This window comes from Gymnoscopelus microlampas (genome assembly GCF_963454915.1).
Source record: "Gymnoscopelus microlampas genome assembly, chromosome: 14".
NCBI lineage: Eukaryota > Metazoa > Chordata > Actinopteri > Myctophiformes > Myctophidae > Gymnoscopelus > Gymnoscopelus microlampas.
Window position 1 is genome coordinate 50,158,201 of NC_139951.1, and position 16,420 is coordinate 50,174,620.

General features: G+C 44.4%; 1 protein-coding gene across 1 annotated transcript in view; it reads right to left on the minus strand.

Moving 5' to 3' along the window:
- LOC311061040 (uncharacterized protein) overlaps window positions 1–16,420 on the minus strand; it is a 37,516-nt gene that overhangs the window by 11,221 nt on the left and 9,875 nt on the right. Inside the window, exons 3-12 of the mRNA XM_084079520.1 lie at window positions 11,928–12,046; window positions 4,393–5,236; window positions 3,678–4,100; window positions 3,238–3,374; window positions 1,589–1,637; window positions 1,447–1,497; window positions 1,296–1,331; window positions 988–1,037; window positions 731–783; window positions 164–411 (exon numbers count right to left, since the gene is read on the minus strand). Of these exons, the coding sequence (XP_083935646.1) occupies window positions 164–411; window positions 731–783; window positions 988–1,037; window positions 1,296–1,331; window positions 1,447–1,497; window positions 1,589–1,637; window positions 3,238–3,374; window positions 3,678–4,100; window positions 4,393–5,236; window positions 11,928–12,046 (2,010 nt within the window). The remainder of the gene's footprint in view (window positions 1–163; window positions 412–730; window positions 784–987; window positions 1,038–1,295; window positions 1,332–1,446; window positions 1,498–1,588; window positions 1,638–3,237; window positions 3,375–3,677; window positions 4,101–4,392; window positions 5,237–11,927; window positions 12,047–16,420) is intronic.

Sequence of the window (16,420 nt, forward strand, 5' to 3'; positions counted from 1 at the left end):
AAATGCATGGAAGCCAAAAAAGGCTGAAGACAGACAATAGTGTACCATATCACTGAATAATTCTGTTATTTGGATTCATCGTATTACAAAATAATATCAGACAAGGAAGATGTTTAGTTGTACAGTCAATAATGAATATGTCAGAGGCAGCATATCTTCTCACCAGCCAGGCACAGGAAGTGGGGGAACTGGATGGTCTTGAGGGTAGATGAATCCTTGTTGACTGTCTGTACGTTGAATATGGGACCAGCAATCGTCCAGGGGTTCTGGACGAACTTGTTCAACTTCTGGACGGACTTGTTGAACTTGGACCAGGACAGGATGGAATAACTCACCAGAACTTGCTCTGACGCCTCAAATATCAAGCCTGTTGATGCACACTCATATGTCCCCTGTCCTTCCAGCTGAGCCCTAAAGATTGAACACACACACACACACACACACACACACACACACACACACACACACACACACACACACACACACACACACACACACACACACACACACACACACACACACACAGTATTATAAGTAATATGAATATAATTAAACCAGATGTAGTTAAAGTTATGGGTATTTTCAATGTAAAAAATATATCTCTGTGATGCAGAGGGATATCAGCCTCTAGTGGCCTCTAGTGGCCTCTAGAGGCAGTGATGTCTGCCGTTGGTTCTCTACAGTATGAAACCAGAGAAGAAGATGATGTCAAAGTGACGTCCAGACTCACTGCAAGCGTCCTCTGGAGAGTTTCTCAGGAATGATCATCTCATCACCGTAGCTCTACCAAGCACACACACACACACACACACACACACACACACACACACACACACACACACACACACACACACACACACACACACACACACACACACACACACACACACACACACACACACACACACAAGCTCATCATTAAGGATCACTAACAGCCATACATACTGTACGTACATCAAGAAGAGTATCTGATTTGAACAAACTGACCTGCTGGACATGTTGGCATTTTTCACAGCATGATCCCAAGTACACCTCATCTGGAGGGACAAATAACAACAGTTACACATATTAACACTATATTGAATTATACAGTATTTATCCCATTGAAAAGCTCAGCTTCAGGACCAGGGCTTAATCATGGACAGAAACATAAGAATCATCAAGTCAAATGTTCTCATGATGTGAAAGGGAACAACATTCTGAGAGAGGAGATGAATTCCACAGTTTGTCCAGGTGTAGATTTACATTTATGAATCATAGATCTATGTATTAACTAATTAAATAAACTCTCCTACCATTATCATAATCATCCAGATCAGTTTGGTTCAGCTCTACAGGAAGGACATTAAAGAGAAAACATTTAGTTGTGTGTAATCCTTCACGTTGTATTCACACCAACACTCACAGTTCATTGTAGAATTGATTAAGGAGAGTTACATTATTTACCTTCCTCTCCACTCTCTATCTCCATCATCTTCATCATGTTCATGCAGTCTTCTGTAGAGAGTAAAGACAGAGGACAGTTAGTGGATCAGAGGCAGCTTGGAGGCTTACAGTGTAAAAGATGAATATGATCCATGTCTCTCACCAGAATCCTCATCCTCCTCTTCTTCTGAAGACATATTTACACATGCTGCCTAAGAATGAAGAGGCAGAATCATAAAACAGAATATTCAGTCAGATTCAGCCAGTCAAGAAATGAACATTCAGAATGTTACATCATCTTTTAAGTGACTTAATCCATGAACCCAGTTCAATTGTAAATGCTTACATAAAGCATAGTCTGTATTCATCTACAAGGTGCTGTGTCCACCAAAGAGAGAGCTAAATATTCTCAACTCAACTTTAGGTGAGAGCCTTGTGGAAACACACACTTGGTGAACACACAGCTTAATAATAGCAAGATATCAGATTAATTAATACACATCTTGCATAGAGCCTGTTTTCAGAGAACAGAAGCTGCATTCAAGGGGAATTGTCATATTGAACATACTGTAGACTGTGGATAAAGAGCTGACTTGTTAAAAAGACGTGTAGCTTTGTGGATTTTCACTTTACAGAACGTGTTTCTGAATTGTCAGAATGATGATTGTTTAAACACTAATGTCATGTTATGTTTATTGGAGGTGATATTTCTTTGCTGTATTTCGTCTTTTCTTTTTCTCTAATTTCAACTCCTCCCTTCTCCTGTCTATGGACAGATTCTAGGAGACCTAATTGAATAACTACTTAGTAACAAATTACATATGACTGGGTCCATTTGGAGATACTTTTAGCATGTATACTATATTATACACATCTTATTTTGGAGGTGCAAATATGTCCCTTAATGAAACCAATAATAACTAGAAAAAGTGCTCCTCGGAGCACAACTCTCCGCCAGAAGACTTGTGTTGGGAATGTTGGGAATGTTCTATCTGTATAAGTGTCCTATCCGTCCTGTCTGTATAAGTGTCCTATCCCTCCTGTCTGTGTAGCCAATCAGATCACAGTATTTCACAGTATTGTCACGTGTCTCCCACTCGGTCACCGTATGGACCGAGTGGGAGTGAGCGAGTGGCCGGATTTTTGGTATTGGAATCTGGCTTATGACTCTTTCAAAGTGACACATGTATTTATAGGCCGCTATCCGTCCTGTCTATGTAAGTGTCCTATCCGTCCTGTCTGTGTAAGTGTCCTCTTCCGTCCTGTCTGTGTAAGTGTCCTATCCCTCCTGTCTGTATAAGTGTCCTATCCGTCCTGTCTATGTAAGTGTCCTATCCGTCCTGTCTGTGTAAGTGTTCTATCCGTCCTGTCTGTATAAGTGTCCTATCCGTCCTGTCTGTATAAGTGTCCTATCCCTCCTGTCTGTATAAGTGTCCTATCCGTCCTGTCTGTGTAAGTGTCATATCCCTCCTGTCTATATAAGTGTCCTATCTGTCCTATCTGTCCAATTATATATCCTATCTAATTGTTACAGTATCCACCATTTCTCAGCCATTCCGTGATGGTTCCTGTCTTACCTCATTTTGAAAGTGGCGCAGACACTTTCAAAATGACGCCATGTATTTATAGACCACGATGCGTCACTAGCCAATCAGATCACAGTATTTCACCGTATTGTCACGTGTCACGTGAGGCTTGACCAATCGGTGTGTCATATTTAGAAAGTGAAAACAATACTCTCCTGGCGGAGAGTAATAATTATATGTATGGTAATGTGTGTGATTGATGTCAATGTAAATCTTCATCTCTCACTGGCTGGGTAGGAGCTTCACTCGTGGTGTCAGCTCCTGAAGAGGATGCTATTGGTCCAGGATGTATCTTCAGCAGCCAATCAGAAACCTTGTCAGGTGACCTGAGACTTCCTGTCTCAGATGATGTTCCACCACTCACTGGAACACAAGACAACAAAACATTTACAATGATGATAACACAAGAAGAAATAAATGAAACTTATCAGCATCATTTATATCAATAATAATAATGATAATGATAATATTACATACATTCAACTTCGGTTCTTACACATTATTACTGAAAATGAATGATGATGAATGGTGAATCACTAATAAAGTCTGTGTCGTGTTTTAAATCACATTCAAGTTTATCTGCTGAATAAATGTCACATTTATTAAAGTCACTGTAAGAACGATGACTTTAAAGTTTGTTAGCAGATCAATTATATTGATACTCACTGCGTGGAGGACTGAGGTCCATGCTGTTACTTCTCCTGACAGCTGGCAGGCTTGGTTCTTCAGGCTCCATCACTACAAACTCCAACATCCTGTCTATCATCTCCTGCTCTCTCCTCCTCAACTCTTCTTGTCGTCTGTTCCAGTCTTCTTCTGTTAATGTTCTCTTTCCTTTCAGTCTATGAAACATCTTCTTCATTAATGAAACTTTATCATCAGTGGAGGCCTGGCTCTGAACAGAACTCATGCCGCCATATCCTGAAGAGGGCGCTAATGATCCAGGATGTGAGGATGAGACCTTGTCACTTAACGTTAACCAGCTGCCAAATCCTGAAGAGGGCGCTAATGATCCACGACGTGAGGATGAAACCTCGTCAGTTGACCAGCTGTATAAACTTCCTGTCTCAGATGGCGTTCCACCACTCACTGGAACACAAGACAACAGTGAGACAGTGAGACATTTACAATGATAAAAATACAAGAAGAAAGAAACAATTACAACTAAGCATTATTATTATCAATAATAGGATAATAAAATAATATTACATATACAATGTTCACATATACATTTTACAATGATATCATTTTAAATCATGTGCACTATTACTGAAAGAGGAATTAACAAAGTGTAGGTCATTGCTTTTCAAGTGTCTTTGTGAGGTTCATCTGATAAAAGTCACTATAAGTCTGTTAGCAGATCCATTTTACTGATACTCACTATCTTCAGGATCCATGCTGTTCCTTCTCCTGACAGCTGACAGGGTTGGTTCTTCTGGCTCTGTCACCACAAACCTCAACATCCTCTCTATCATCTCCTCCTTTGTCTTCTTCCATTCTTCTGCCAGGGTTGGTTCTTCTGGCTCCGTCACCACAAACCTCAACATCCTCTCTATCATCTCCTCCTTTGTCTTCTTCCATTCTTCTTCTCTTCTGTTCCATTCTTCTTCTGTTAATTTATTTTCTTTTGTTTCTTTTGTTTTCTTTCCCTTCAGTCTTTCAAACAGTGTCTTCTGTCTTGTGTCATGTCCCACCTTGAAGTGTCCTGTGTCTCTGACAGGGTTGTCTTCTCTTGAGACTGAATGTTCAAAGTGTCCTCTGTTCCTCGTCAACATGTCTTCTGTTTTCTCCATCAGCTCTGTCACTTCTGAAATGTCCCACTTGGCACCATGTAGAAAATGATACCTGTAGCCACATTTCTCCAGGATCCTCCTCAGAGGTTCTCCTTCAGACTCTATGTACTCCTCAACACGTCTCCCTCCCAGCCACCATCCCCTCATGAACAGAACCAGAGTGTTTCTCCAGACTCTGTCCCCCAGCAGCTCCATGTGTTCCTCCACTGATCTCCTGTCAGCTTCAGAGAAACTGGACCTGACATCAACAGTCACCAGGACAGCGTGGGGTCCAGGAGAACACAGAGTCACACCGTGTAGAAGGACGTCTTTGATTTTCAGTGATGGAGGTGTAGTCGACCAGTCTGGACAGATCACCACACTCACATTTCTGTCAGCAACTGGTCTTTGTTGTGTGACACATTGTGTCAGTTTAGTCTGGTTTTTAAACTCCTGGAATATGAGGTTTACTGTGTGTTAGTCGTAATAATCAAAACCTTCACTCTTTTATGTCCTCAGTGAAGAGTTTGTCTCAAACTTGTTAGAGATGAACTCAATGAATGTGTCTATTTTCATCTCATCACAACATCATACAATACCGAATACCCTGTTGACCATCAACACTGCTGCTGAGAATTATGATTATGAATATTATTATTACTACTTAATTGCTTTTTCTCTCTTTTTTTTTTACCACTTTCAACCTGGCGTCCCTTTAGTGGGCATGTCATTACAGGTGCAAATGTTCAAACAGTTAAAAAAAACTAGCAGATCTACAAGCCCATGACGCATTGTGAGCTTTTACTTTGTCTAGTTTTATTAACTGTGTTTTTTATCAGCTGTCAGAATACTGTAATAATTTCAGTTTCATATAATCATATCGTCCGGTAACGTTGTGACCTTTGTTCTCTGAGTCAAGAGACTATCTCTCCTTCCAACATTTTTCATAAAAAGGGGAATGACCCCACCTCACTTGTGACGTGGATATTTCTTTAAGACACAACAGTCGTACTGGCACGCACGGTTATATAAGGCCCAGGTGTGTGTGATTATACTGGTTTTACTTGGATCGACACCGCTTCCGAGCGACATAGAGGTGGAGAGATAGGCTCTTCACTCAGAGAACAAAAAATAACGAACGTTCTCTATTGTATTGAGACTATCTCTCCTCCCAACATATTTCATATGTATGGGGAACTCTGTAAGACACCTCGTCAGGAAGCGAAACAGTCCCAGAACCCCAGAGCCAACACTAGTGGGCTCCGACCCAGAATATATTTACAAGTATGTTCAATTTAAAATATTTACAACCCCTCGGGCGGCCGGACAGCCAGACGCCATCCGCCGCTAAATGCTCAGACGCAAGAGCCTGCCCCGCCAGACGCTACCCAGAGCCTGGCCAGACGCTAAGGCCAGTGACAACAGGGGTGAAGAGCCGCTCAAGCCATTCCGCCAGACGCAAGGCTGGCTTGACTGGTGAGTAGACAGTGACACCTACCGCTGAGTAGCACTCAAGACAGACTCCCCAAAGGGAGCGGATGCAGCCACGTTCAGTCGGTAGAACCGGGTGAATGTCGATGGAGTCGACCATGTTGCTGCTGTGCAGATCTCTGTCAGAGACACACCATTCCACAGCGCCCAGGAGGCCGCCACTTCACGGGTGCAGTGGGCCCACACTCCAGGCAGCACTGGTACTCCTGCCTGCTTGTATGCCTGCTGGATCACTTCTGTGATCCAGTGGGATAGTCTAACCTTCAACAGTGGTCTACCCAAAGAGCTGGTCTGTTACTCTGTGGGCACGTGTGGCCCTGATGTACGACTCTAATGCTGTAGCAGCTGGTGCCCTACACACACCCCGGCCGTGGCCAAAGGAACCAGACCTGTGCACATCTACGAGCCTCCTGAGCTCGTTGCAGGAAGACACTGGCCTCTCGGCCAAACTTGGCCGAAGGCTCAATAGGCAGCTTCATCAGACAGGCTCGGTCCTCCTGCTGCAGCTTGGACTGGGACGGCAACCGATGGCGCCTCACCGACCAGAGAGCAGCCATCGTCTTGCCCGCTGCCACCGCCGGTTCCTTAAACAGCCTGGGGAGCATGCATGCCAGTTGCTGCAACTCAATAAAGTCTAGACTATTTTGGCGCTGATACAGTGAGAGGATAGCTCCTGTGTTCGCTAGCTGCGTCTGGATAACCATGGCTCTGTGCATCCTAGCCAGTGTTGGGAAAGTCCACTTAAAATATGAACTAGTTCAAAGTTCAGTTCACAAATTGTAAAATGAACTAGTTCAAAGTTCAGTTCATAATTCAAAATTTTGAACTAAAGTTCATGGTTCAAAAAATGAACTAGTTCAGTTCTTTTTCGTTCTTTTTTTCCCCAATATATATTAGTGCTGTCAGGCGATTAAAAATTTGAATCGCGATTAATCGCATGATTTGTGTAGTTAATCGCGCGATTAATCGCATATTAATCGCATATTTTGTATTGGCTCAAACTTGAATGATGAACTGAAAAGCAGTGCATTGTATTTTATATGGAGCAGGATGCATCCAAATATATCATTTATTATTATTGCTATATTTTTATTATTTATCCAATACATTATAAAACCAATGTTATTTATTTAATTTTCTTATACATTATATCCTCTCTGGTGTACATACACAAAGCACCCTATATTTATTATTTCCATTGGTGTAAAGTAACTAAGCACATGTATTCAAGTACTGTACTTAAGTACAATTTTGAGGTACTTTTACTTTACTAGAGTATTAGCAGTTTTCAGTACTTACTTACTTCTACTCTAAATCTCAGAGGCAAATATTGTACTTATTTTTTAATTATTTCAAAACTTGAGTTACTAGTTACTTTGTAGATTTTACAATTACATGAATCACTTCAGCCCTGTTTTGGCTATTGGAAAATAGCCGATCTACAAGCTCACAACAGGTCACGGTGCAACACAGTGAGCTTGTCATAGGCGGATTAGGAAGAAACGGGCCCCTGGGCCGAGACACGCAAAAGGCCCCCCCGCCCCCTTCCGTGGGTGCACGCGCGCACAGCGCGCGTGCACGCACCCACCCCCGCGCGCGCGAAGCGCGCGCGCGATTTTTTTGCGGTTAAATCTCGGTTAATAATGGAAATTAATAGGGTTTTTTTCGGTTAAAAACGTCTGTGCACGGCAGCAGATAGGCTAATATAATGCATGTTTTACCTATAACTTAAATACAAAGAAATTGTTTGGTTATATTGCGGTTAATAAGGGAAATTATTAGGTTTTTTTTATGTTAAAATTGTTAAAAAAATATGTTAACATTTTTTTTTATTAAAAAAAAAAAAAGGCTCAAGCTCAGGGGCCCCCCTAGCTCAGGGGCCCCTGGGCCTGGGCCCAGTCGGCCCGTTGGGTAATCCTCCTCTGGAGCTTGTAGATCAGCTATTTTCATTCATCTTGGGGGCGGGCTGGGGGCTTGTCAAAGTGAGTGTATGACACTGTTAACATCAAAAGCCAGGTGCAGAAGTCCACTTTTAATGCCAAAATAAAGTCGGGTCGGACGTCCAGACTACAATATGACGGTCATTCAGAGGTTCGGGGGCCGGGGCTACCGTCCTAAAGTCGGCTGTTAGGCTACGGTGCTGCGACGCATCAGCCAAGTTGTTGACATGATCCCAAACTCATTTCGCCGTTCCGCGGTGTTTACTTATTAATTCAGCCCAGCTTCAAGTTAATTTTGTCGGCAGTGAAGCCAAGGAAACAACACCGATACTTTGGAAGAGACACAAGTCAACTTCCAAATGCTTGTGGCCGGGAAATGAGCTTCGCAGAGCGGATAAAGTGTCAGCTCTTCGCCCTGGTCGAGTGGCCGTAACTGCTTTTCTTTTTTTGGGCTGATGGTGCGTTCAAGAAGCCTCGGAAACACAGAATAGGATGAAATACAACATGACAAACCGATGTAACCATGGAAATTTGGGACACACTTGAACGAAGTTGAACGAAGAGAGAACGCCGTTCACAAACGCCAGAATGAACGCGTTCACGATAACGTTCATCTATCGGATATACAGTACGTTCAGTTCGCGTTCGCCCAAAATATGAACGAGTTCATGAACGATCGTTCATTGAACGCGTTCAGGCACAACACTGATCCTAGCCAGTAAGGCATCCATCACCCTAGGGCGCCTTCCACGCCCAGAAAGGACCTGGGCGGGTGGGGGGGGCAAGATGAAAGCAGCCACAGCCCTGTCCATAGGGCCCAGCTGATCACAGCAGATGTTCCCCTATTCTTGGTGGCAGTAAGCAGTCTGCCCTCTCTGGAGAGGCGGACAGGTATGGGGAGGGGTCCTCCCACTGTCCCCCGGACCAACCTCTCAAATCTGAGAGAATGGGCACTGAGAAGGGGGCCGATGTAGCCTCCCCGACGTCATCAAAGAGGGAGGGAGCGTAGACGTTCTCTGCAGAGGTATCGATCTCCAGAGCCCTCGATGTCCTTTCCACCAGACCCTTAATGACGGGGCCAACAGAGTGCGCTCACCGCCATCTTCATCCTCTGGATCAGCATGTGGCTGAGCAGAGGGGACGTCCTCCTCATCTGAGAATGATATGACATCAATCTCCTCCTCCTCTTCATCAGTCTCTACAACCAGTCTACACCAGGCAGGGCCATAGCCTGAGCTTGGCTCACCCAGCTCTGCCACCCTGGGACGTTTAGTCTGTTGGGTTGGAGTGGAAACAGCTGGGCCTCTAAACAACAGGCACCTAGCCTCCCTAGCCTTAGCTGCCTGGCAAGATGAAACAATTCATAGAGGAGGCGGGATCCTCACAAGCTGCTATGGCGTGACCAGGGCCCCGCCGCGTCACCACAACAGATCCACAGCGTAGCAATCGTGATTATCTCTGGATGAGAAGGGAGCTCACTCTGTAGCTTCACACCAATAACCGGATCCCACCAGAATCCCATGCAGAATTACACCTAGGTGCGTAAATGGCCACGCCGTGATACACTGTATGGTTCCTGACAGCCTTGGCACGCTCCGCTGTGTCACCGAACACGGATCCACAGACGAAATAACATCCGAGCACATGAGCTGACACCGCCAACAATACGCCCGTATAGTAACAGCAGCGACAGCAACCCCGAGAGGAGCGACTCAACACCAGCTCTCTGAACTGCACCCTGCAGTGGATTCACTTGGCTGCCAAAAGTCATAAGTAGTTTTCTCACCAAAAAAAAAACTTGAAAAAACTCTGTCTTTGATTATTTTGCTCTACACTTCTGCTAAGAAGACCCACGTCTTGGACTGCTTGGTGGAGATAACCAATAAATCAGTGTAATCACGCACACCTGGACCTTATATACCTGTGTGTGCCAGTATGACTGGTGTGTCTTAAAGAAATATCCACATCACAAATGAGGTGGGGTCATTCTCCATACATATGAAATATGTTAGGTGGAGAGATAATCTCAATACAATAGAGAACATATTATCATATAATATTTTAGTCAATATCACCATAAGGTACATTTTAGGGAGTTTTTCATTGCCACTGTCGCAAAATTGCTTGCTCAGGGTGGGATGTTGGGTCTCTTCTCTACATGTAAAGTGTCTTGAGACAACTTGTTGTGATTTGACACTTTAATAACATTGAATTGAATTGAATTGAATTTGGGACTTTTTTTTTTTAAACTGTGATTTTCCATTTAACTTTTTACTCATTGTATTAAGTGGATGTTGTACAGTTAGAAATGCATGTTGGTCAAGCTCCCACACTTTTTATGAATTAACTGTAATATATGTCAACAGTAAAATATGTCCACCCTGTCAAGAAACATTCAAAGGGTGGACAATGACAGGGTGGAACATGGTCAGTTTTAGGATTTAATTGGCACATGCTGGACCTTCTGTTAGCAACTTAGCTCAGTTAGCAAGGTGACTCTATACTTTTTAACACTTGGGGTGCCAGAGGTTTATAAAAAAAATGTACGTTGAGTGCCAGGATTTTTAACCATTTTTTAGGAGCCGAGATACAGGCTTTTGAAGTCATAAGTTAACCAGGAAGTGGATTGGAGTCTAAATCTTCGGAAAATGATATCTCCTGGTGCTGTGAAGGAAAAAAAAATGTTTTTTTCAAAAAACATTTTTTTTTCAAAAAACGTATATATATATACGGTTTTGGCACTCCACGGTTGTATTCCCAAAACCGTATATATACGGTTTTGGCACCCAATGTGTTGTTAACAGATATATTTCAAATTTCAGAAAAGTTTTTATATTCATTGATATTTCAGTATGACAGAGTGGACATGCTAAGCTTGACAACATACAACTACACACACAAACTATGAAAAATACAATATATATAAGTGTAAATGTTTACTGGCAACTTGCCACAGCTTCAGCCTCCATTGAAGTAAGACAGGAAGAAGACAACAAGGGAACTTAAACTTAAGTAAGTTTCTTAAAGGGCCAGTTTACCCACAGCAATGTCAGGGACACACAATTTTTTTTCAATATGATTATAAAAACAGACTATATCATATGATTTAAGATCAAAATGACTTGTTTTATCAAATAAGGTGTTGTGGACAATCAAACTATGTAAAAAGAAAAAGAAAAATCAAAAAATTAACCACTTATTAGACACACTGTAGTTAGCAGAGTGGTATGTGGGACATGCCAAAACCATATACATCCAATGTTACAGATCTGTATAAAATGAAGGAAACACATTTCCAGAGACTCATCATTGTACTGATAAGTGTGTAAATGTTTGGCCATTCATAATAAGACCTCAGAGTTTCATTATTTTGTTACATTTTCATGATATTTGAGTGATTGTGGTGAGGACACCCAAGGAGTACCTTATGGTGATATTGACTCATTTATCTCACATATGGCTATTCTAAAATAGAATCACAACACGTCACTATGCAGCAGGTTGTGAGCTTGTAGATCTGCTATTTTCAAACATAATAGAAAAAAGGGGGTAATTGTGAAAATTGTGGAAGAAAAGTTGGGACACCAGGGAGAACATATTTTAACATTCATGACAGCAGATACTTTCACATTATCATCAGAACACATTTATATTTCATCTCTTTACTGTTTACTTCTTTCATTATAACATCACATTCATATCATATTACTCACCTTGTATAGAGTTTCTGTAAACACATCGTCCTGCAGTATGCGATTAGCAGCTACGTTCCTGTCATTCTGCTCTGAACCAACCAACATCAGCCTCACATCTGCTAGACTGTGATGTTCTCCTGACAGACAAACACACACACACACACACACACACACACACACACACACACACACACACACACACACACACACACACACACACACACACACACACACACACACACACACACACACACACACACACACACACACACACACACAAACAAACACACACACAGAAAATAGAAGGTAGATGTCAATCATAACATCAAACAGCCTTCATATCATCTGTCTGGTAGAAACCTTGTATGGACAAAACTGTTACTTTTCAGGAAATGTAAGAAAGAATAATCTGTGTTCTAATGCATCCAATATAGTTATTATTTAGTGTAAAGGGAATCAGACCCTGGGCGAGTTAGACCCAGACTCCCTCACCAGAACCCCTTCGAGGCATGCTAATTCCTCTCCGGTTACTGGAATTTTAACCTTACTCCTACTAATCGCTTATATCTAGAATGGATAAACTCTTGTCTCTTGAGTTCAACCTAGAGGATCTATTCTCGGTAGATTACAAGTGGCTTCCGACAACGACTAGACTCAGACTTGGACTAGACATTGCTCAAAACTCAGGCACAAATCTAAAATAAGATTTAATAACACTCAGTGATCGGAAACCAATACTATTGCCTTGGCGTCTTTGACCAGCAGTTACGGGACACAACTACTGTTGTTTCTGCGTGTGCTCCAACATCAACTGTAACAGACCTAATTTCACTCCTGGCTCTGCGTTATTACACGGCAGCTAGTGTCTAGTGATCTCTCGTGAGTAGCGCTCTGTATCCTGCTTTTATAGGAAATAAATGAGAGCCACTCGTTGAGAAATGAACCTAGCACCAACCACCTTACTTAGTAATAAATAGCAGATAGCTGAGAATGAAACTTTAGACCGTTGACAGGGCCTGTCCCAACCTGTGTCGGTTAGAGAGAATTTCTCAAACACAGGTTAGCTCCTATATTAATGTAATAATATGTGTTAGCAATCTTACCACAAAAATACAGGAAAAGGACAAAATACCCGGATATCTTTCTTGGCTAATGAGGCAGTGGGGAGGCAGCCGTCACACGAAAATGAAGTTCAATAAAAAGATTTATTAAGGAAGTGAGTTACAAATATAGAGAGTAAAGTATTGAGAAGCGGAAAAGGCCACCGAAGTGGCTAGCAGCTAAATCTGAGCAAAACAGAAGTCTCTAGATGCAAAGTCCAGGAAAAATCTGCCCATCCCTGGGCGACCGGAGGTTAAGTACATCAACCCCTGTGGCAGAACACTGTCATTACATGGCATCATCTCACCCCTCCCTTCCAGTCCAATTTCCAACTCTCGAAGCACGTGGTTACTTCCTGTCACGTCTCACCTCCGCCAAGCAGACAGTGCGTGACCTTGGCTGTCTGGCCTGTTATCAGCTTACACAGGCAGCTGGTGAGAAAGTGTGTGGGAAGCGATCTAAGCAAAAACATAGCAGAGCTATAATGCTATAAGCTAAATATCAGTTTTGCATGTTTCAATGATCTCTAATAGTATGGACCATGTTGGCTTCTTGGATCGGGTCGGTATTGGCTGGGGGGTGCCCCGTAGAATCCTGTTGTAGGATCGGGGCTGGGGCAGGGTCCTTGCTGGGGTTCCCTCGATGCATACGGGTGGGGGTATGGTGGTGTAACCCATGGTAAACACCCCCCCCCCTGCTGTAGGGACAGCGTTGTAGGGAGCATTCCAATTGCTCCATCGCTCGCTGCTTCCGGGCCAGCCAGCGGCAGCAGCAGGTGCCCTGGCAGCACGGTTGTGTTTCAGCTTCTCTCTTTTCTTCTTGCCGGCCGACACGGCAGGCGCTTGGGGCAAGGGCCTTACAGGAGCTCGGGGTCTAGGGGTCACATTGATGGCTTGGGCCTCGCTCTCAACACCCCCTCTGACCTCTGGACCTCCAGCTTCCCTCTCACTGCGGTACTTCCTTGTAGCTCGGATCCCAGTGAAGTGGCACATCTTGTCAGGTTCAGCACACGGGCCCAACACGGCACCCTCGCGGAACAGTTCCAGTCGTGACCTAGTTGTGTCACAGACCCAGTCATGACTCTGGATCTCGTCGATGCAGGCCCACAGCATGTCCTGCCATCCGGTCATGGTCTGGTCAGCTCGGACGATCTGGTAGATGGAGACTCTGGTCGGGAACGTAGAACCCCATCCATCCCCAAGAAGAAGATTGGTGACGCGTGATATGAGTTTGGACACTTCCTCAAAACGTGCTTTACCATGCCATCCCATAGGGTGGTAGGGCTCTCTAATAGGCCTCCTCCCAGGTTGGATTCCCATGATATTGATCCAATTTTTAGGATCCCGCAGTCTCAAGTCAGACATCCGTACTCCAGCAAGATCGATGAGGTGAAGCCTAGCCATGCGACTGGCCAAACCTCTGGTCTCGGTTACCGACTCCCAGGTGGAAGTTATCTGGCTCGAGCTTCTCCCGCCCTTCTGGGTAGAGGAGGATATGGGACCCCCAACGGGTCTGGGGGTCTCTTGGAGATACACCCCTAGAGTTGACCAGACCCTGGCAGCCTCAACAAAACTCATTGGGGGTGCCGAAGTCTGGTCTTCATACAGGAAAACAGTTTCCTCGGCGTCTGCCATATGAGCAGAAGGCCCTGCTGTTCGCCAGTCCTCAGCAGCCTCAACCGGACCACTCGGAGCATGGGTCTCAGTCGGGGGTGCCAGGACTTGGTCCTCAGACAGGAAAACAGTGATTTCGGCGTCTGTCATGTGACCAGAAGGCCCCACTGTTTCCCCTGCCATTTCGATCTTGTTTCCTTGGAAGAGAGTCATGTTGGCAGTGGCACTGTACCTCGGAGAGTAAACCTCGGAGTGTGCATAAGCCCAACCCATCCTTATATATTAAGGGATGATTTCTCTCCTCAGGGGATCGTGACATATCTTACAGCAGGAAGACATCTTCCCCCTCAAGGGGAGGCCTGATTCTTCTTACTACAGATTGGCCTACTGCCTTCATGGTCTCGCCCACTATTGGAAAGAGGCCAGCTTTGTGCAGGAGTGAGATTAAGATAACAACTCCCACGGCCAACATTACAGGCACCCCCCACTTGTGGATGGTTGTTATGGTAACCCAAGCTGTCTGAATAATAGAAGTAACCTGAGTGTAAATTTCAGAGGCTCCCTCTATGATAGAATTCCCCAAATCTTTGGCAGCGCTACCTGTAGCGGCTGCTAAGATTATCATGGTAGCTGTGAAATCACTGTAATTCCACCGATCCCTTGGAGATCTATCTTGTGAACAATTCCCCTCGCTAAGGTTCCAGCCGTGAGTTATGGGCCAGATCCCCTCAAGAGAGAATTTCTTAGTGGTCCATCCTTCACCAGGAGCCGTGACTGACCCCCCCTCCTGGAGATAGGAGGAGGGGCCTTGCCAGGGAGACTGGTAATCGAAGGTGGCTCTGGCACACTGTCCAGTGACTGCAGCATACTTATTGTAACTATTGCAATCATATAATTGTTTTTCTCGCCTAGTCCGATCTCTGTCATTGCAGAATCGGGAATTAGCATAGCTCCATCTATTCAGGAGGTACGCTGAAGGCGGGAAAAAGTATGGGTACCCTTTAACGTAGACCTCCTCATTGATATTCATTGAGGTTCCACATTTCAGGGTCCTGCCCCGCCAGGTAACCGTTGCCTGGCGTACACCCAAAGAGCCGGCAGGTGAAGTGCGGTGACAATTAAGCATCGCCAATGGGGCTCCTATATTACGAGGGTAGTTGGGGTCTAAGTATTCTGTACCTATATCCCCATGTACGGCCCTCCACCTCTTTCCATCTAAAGGCGTTGCAGCTATAGGAGCGTCATACCAGTGCATGTTAGCCCAAGCCCCCGGCTGGGGGGGTGGGTTACGCGCAACGTAGTACCAGTCCAGAATTTTGTCCATGTCTTGGCCAAAAGTCTGTGTTATGCCTAATGGCTGTGTTCCCCAGGTCACCCAGGTCTGGTTATTGACGTGGGTTACCCTCCTAGTGGATGCCAAATCTACCATCGCGGATGTGGCTTCGTCCACATGGGTTTGGGGGAACGAATCTACCTGGTAGCACCACATCCAGTTATCTTTAGTGCAATACTGCTTCCCCGGATACCCATAGGTGGTGTCCGGGTAGTCGCCCAATTCCGCACCCGTCGCCCCGAAGGAGGGCTCCAGGCCCCACCTTACTTTGTAACCGTCTTTCGTTTTCCTGGTTAAAAGCAAGGGTGGGGGGATATCCAGTTCCCCTGGGGAATCATGGATTGGGTTTAATGACTTGTGTAATTTTGGTGGGAGAACCTTTTTGCCTTCGCGCTTAGGGCCATGATTTTCCAGTATTTCCTCAAGAGTATTTCCCCTCACCGTAGTTGGGGGTATTATGTCTC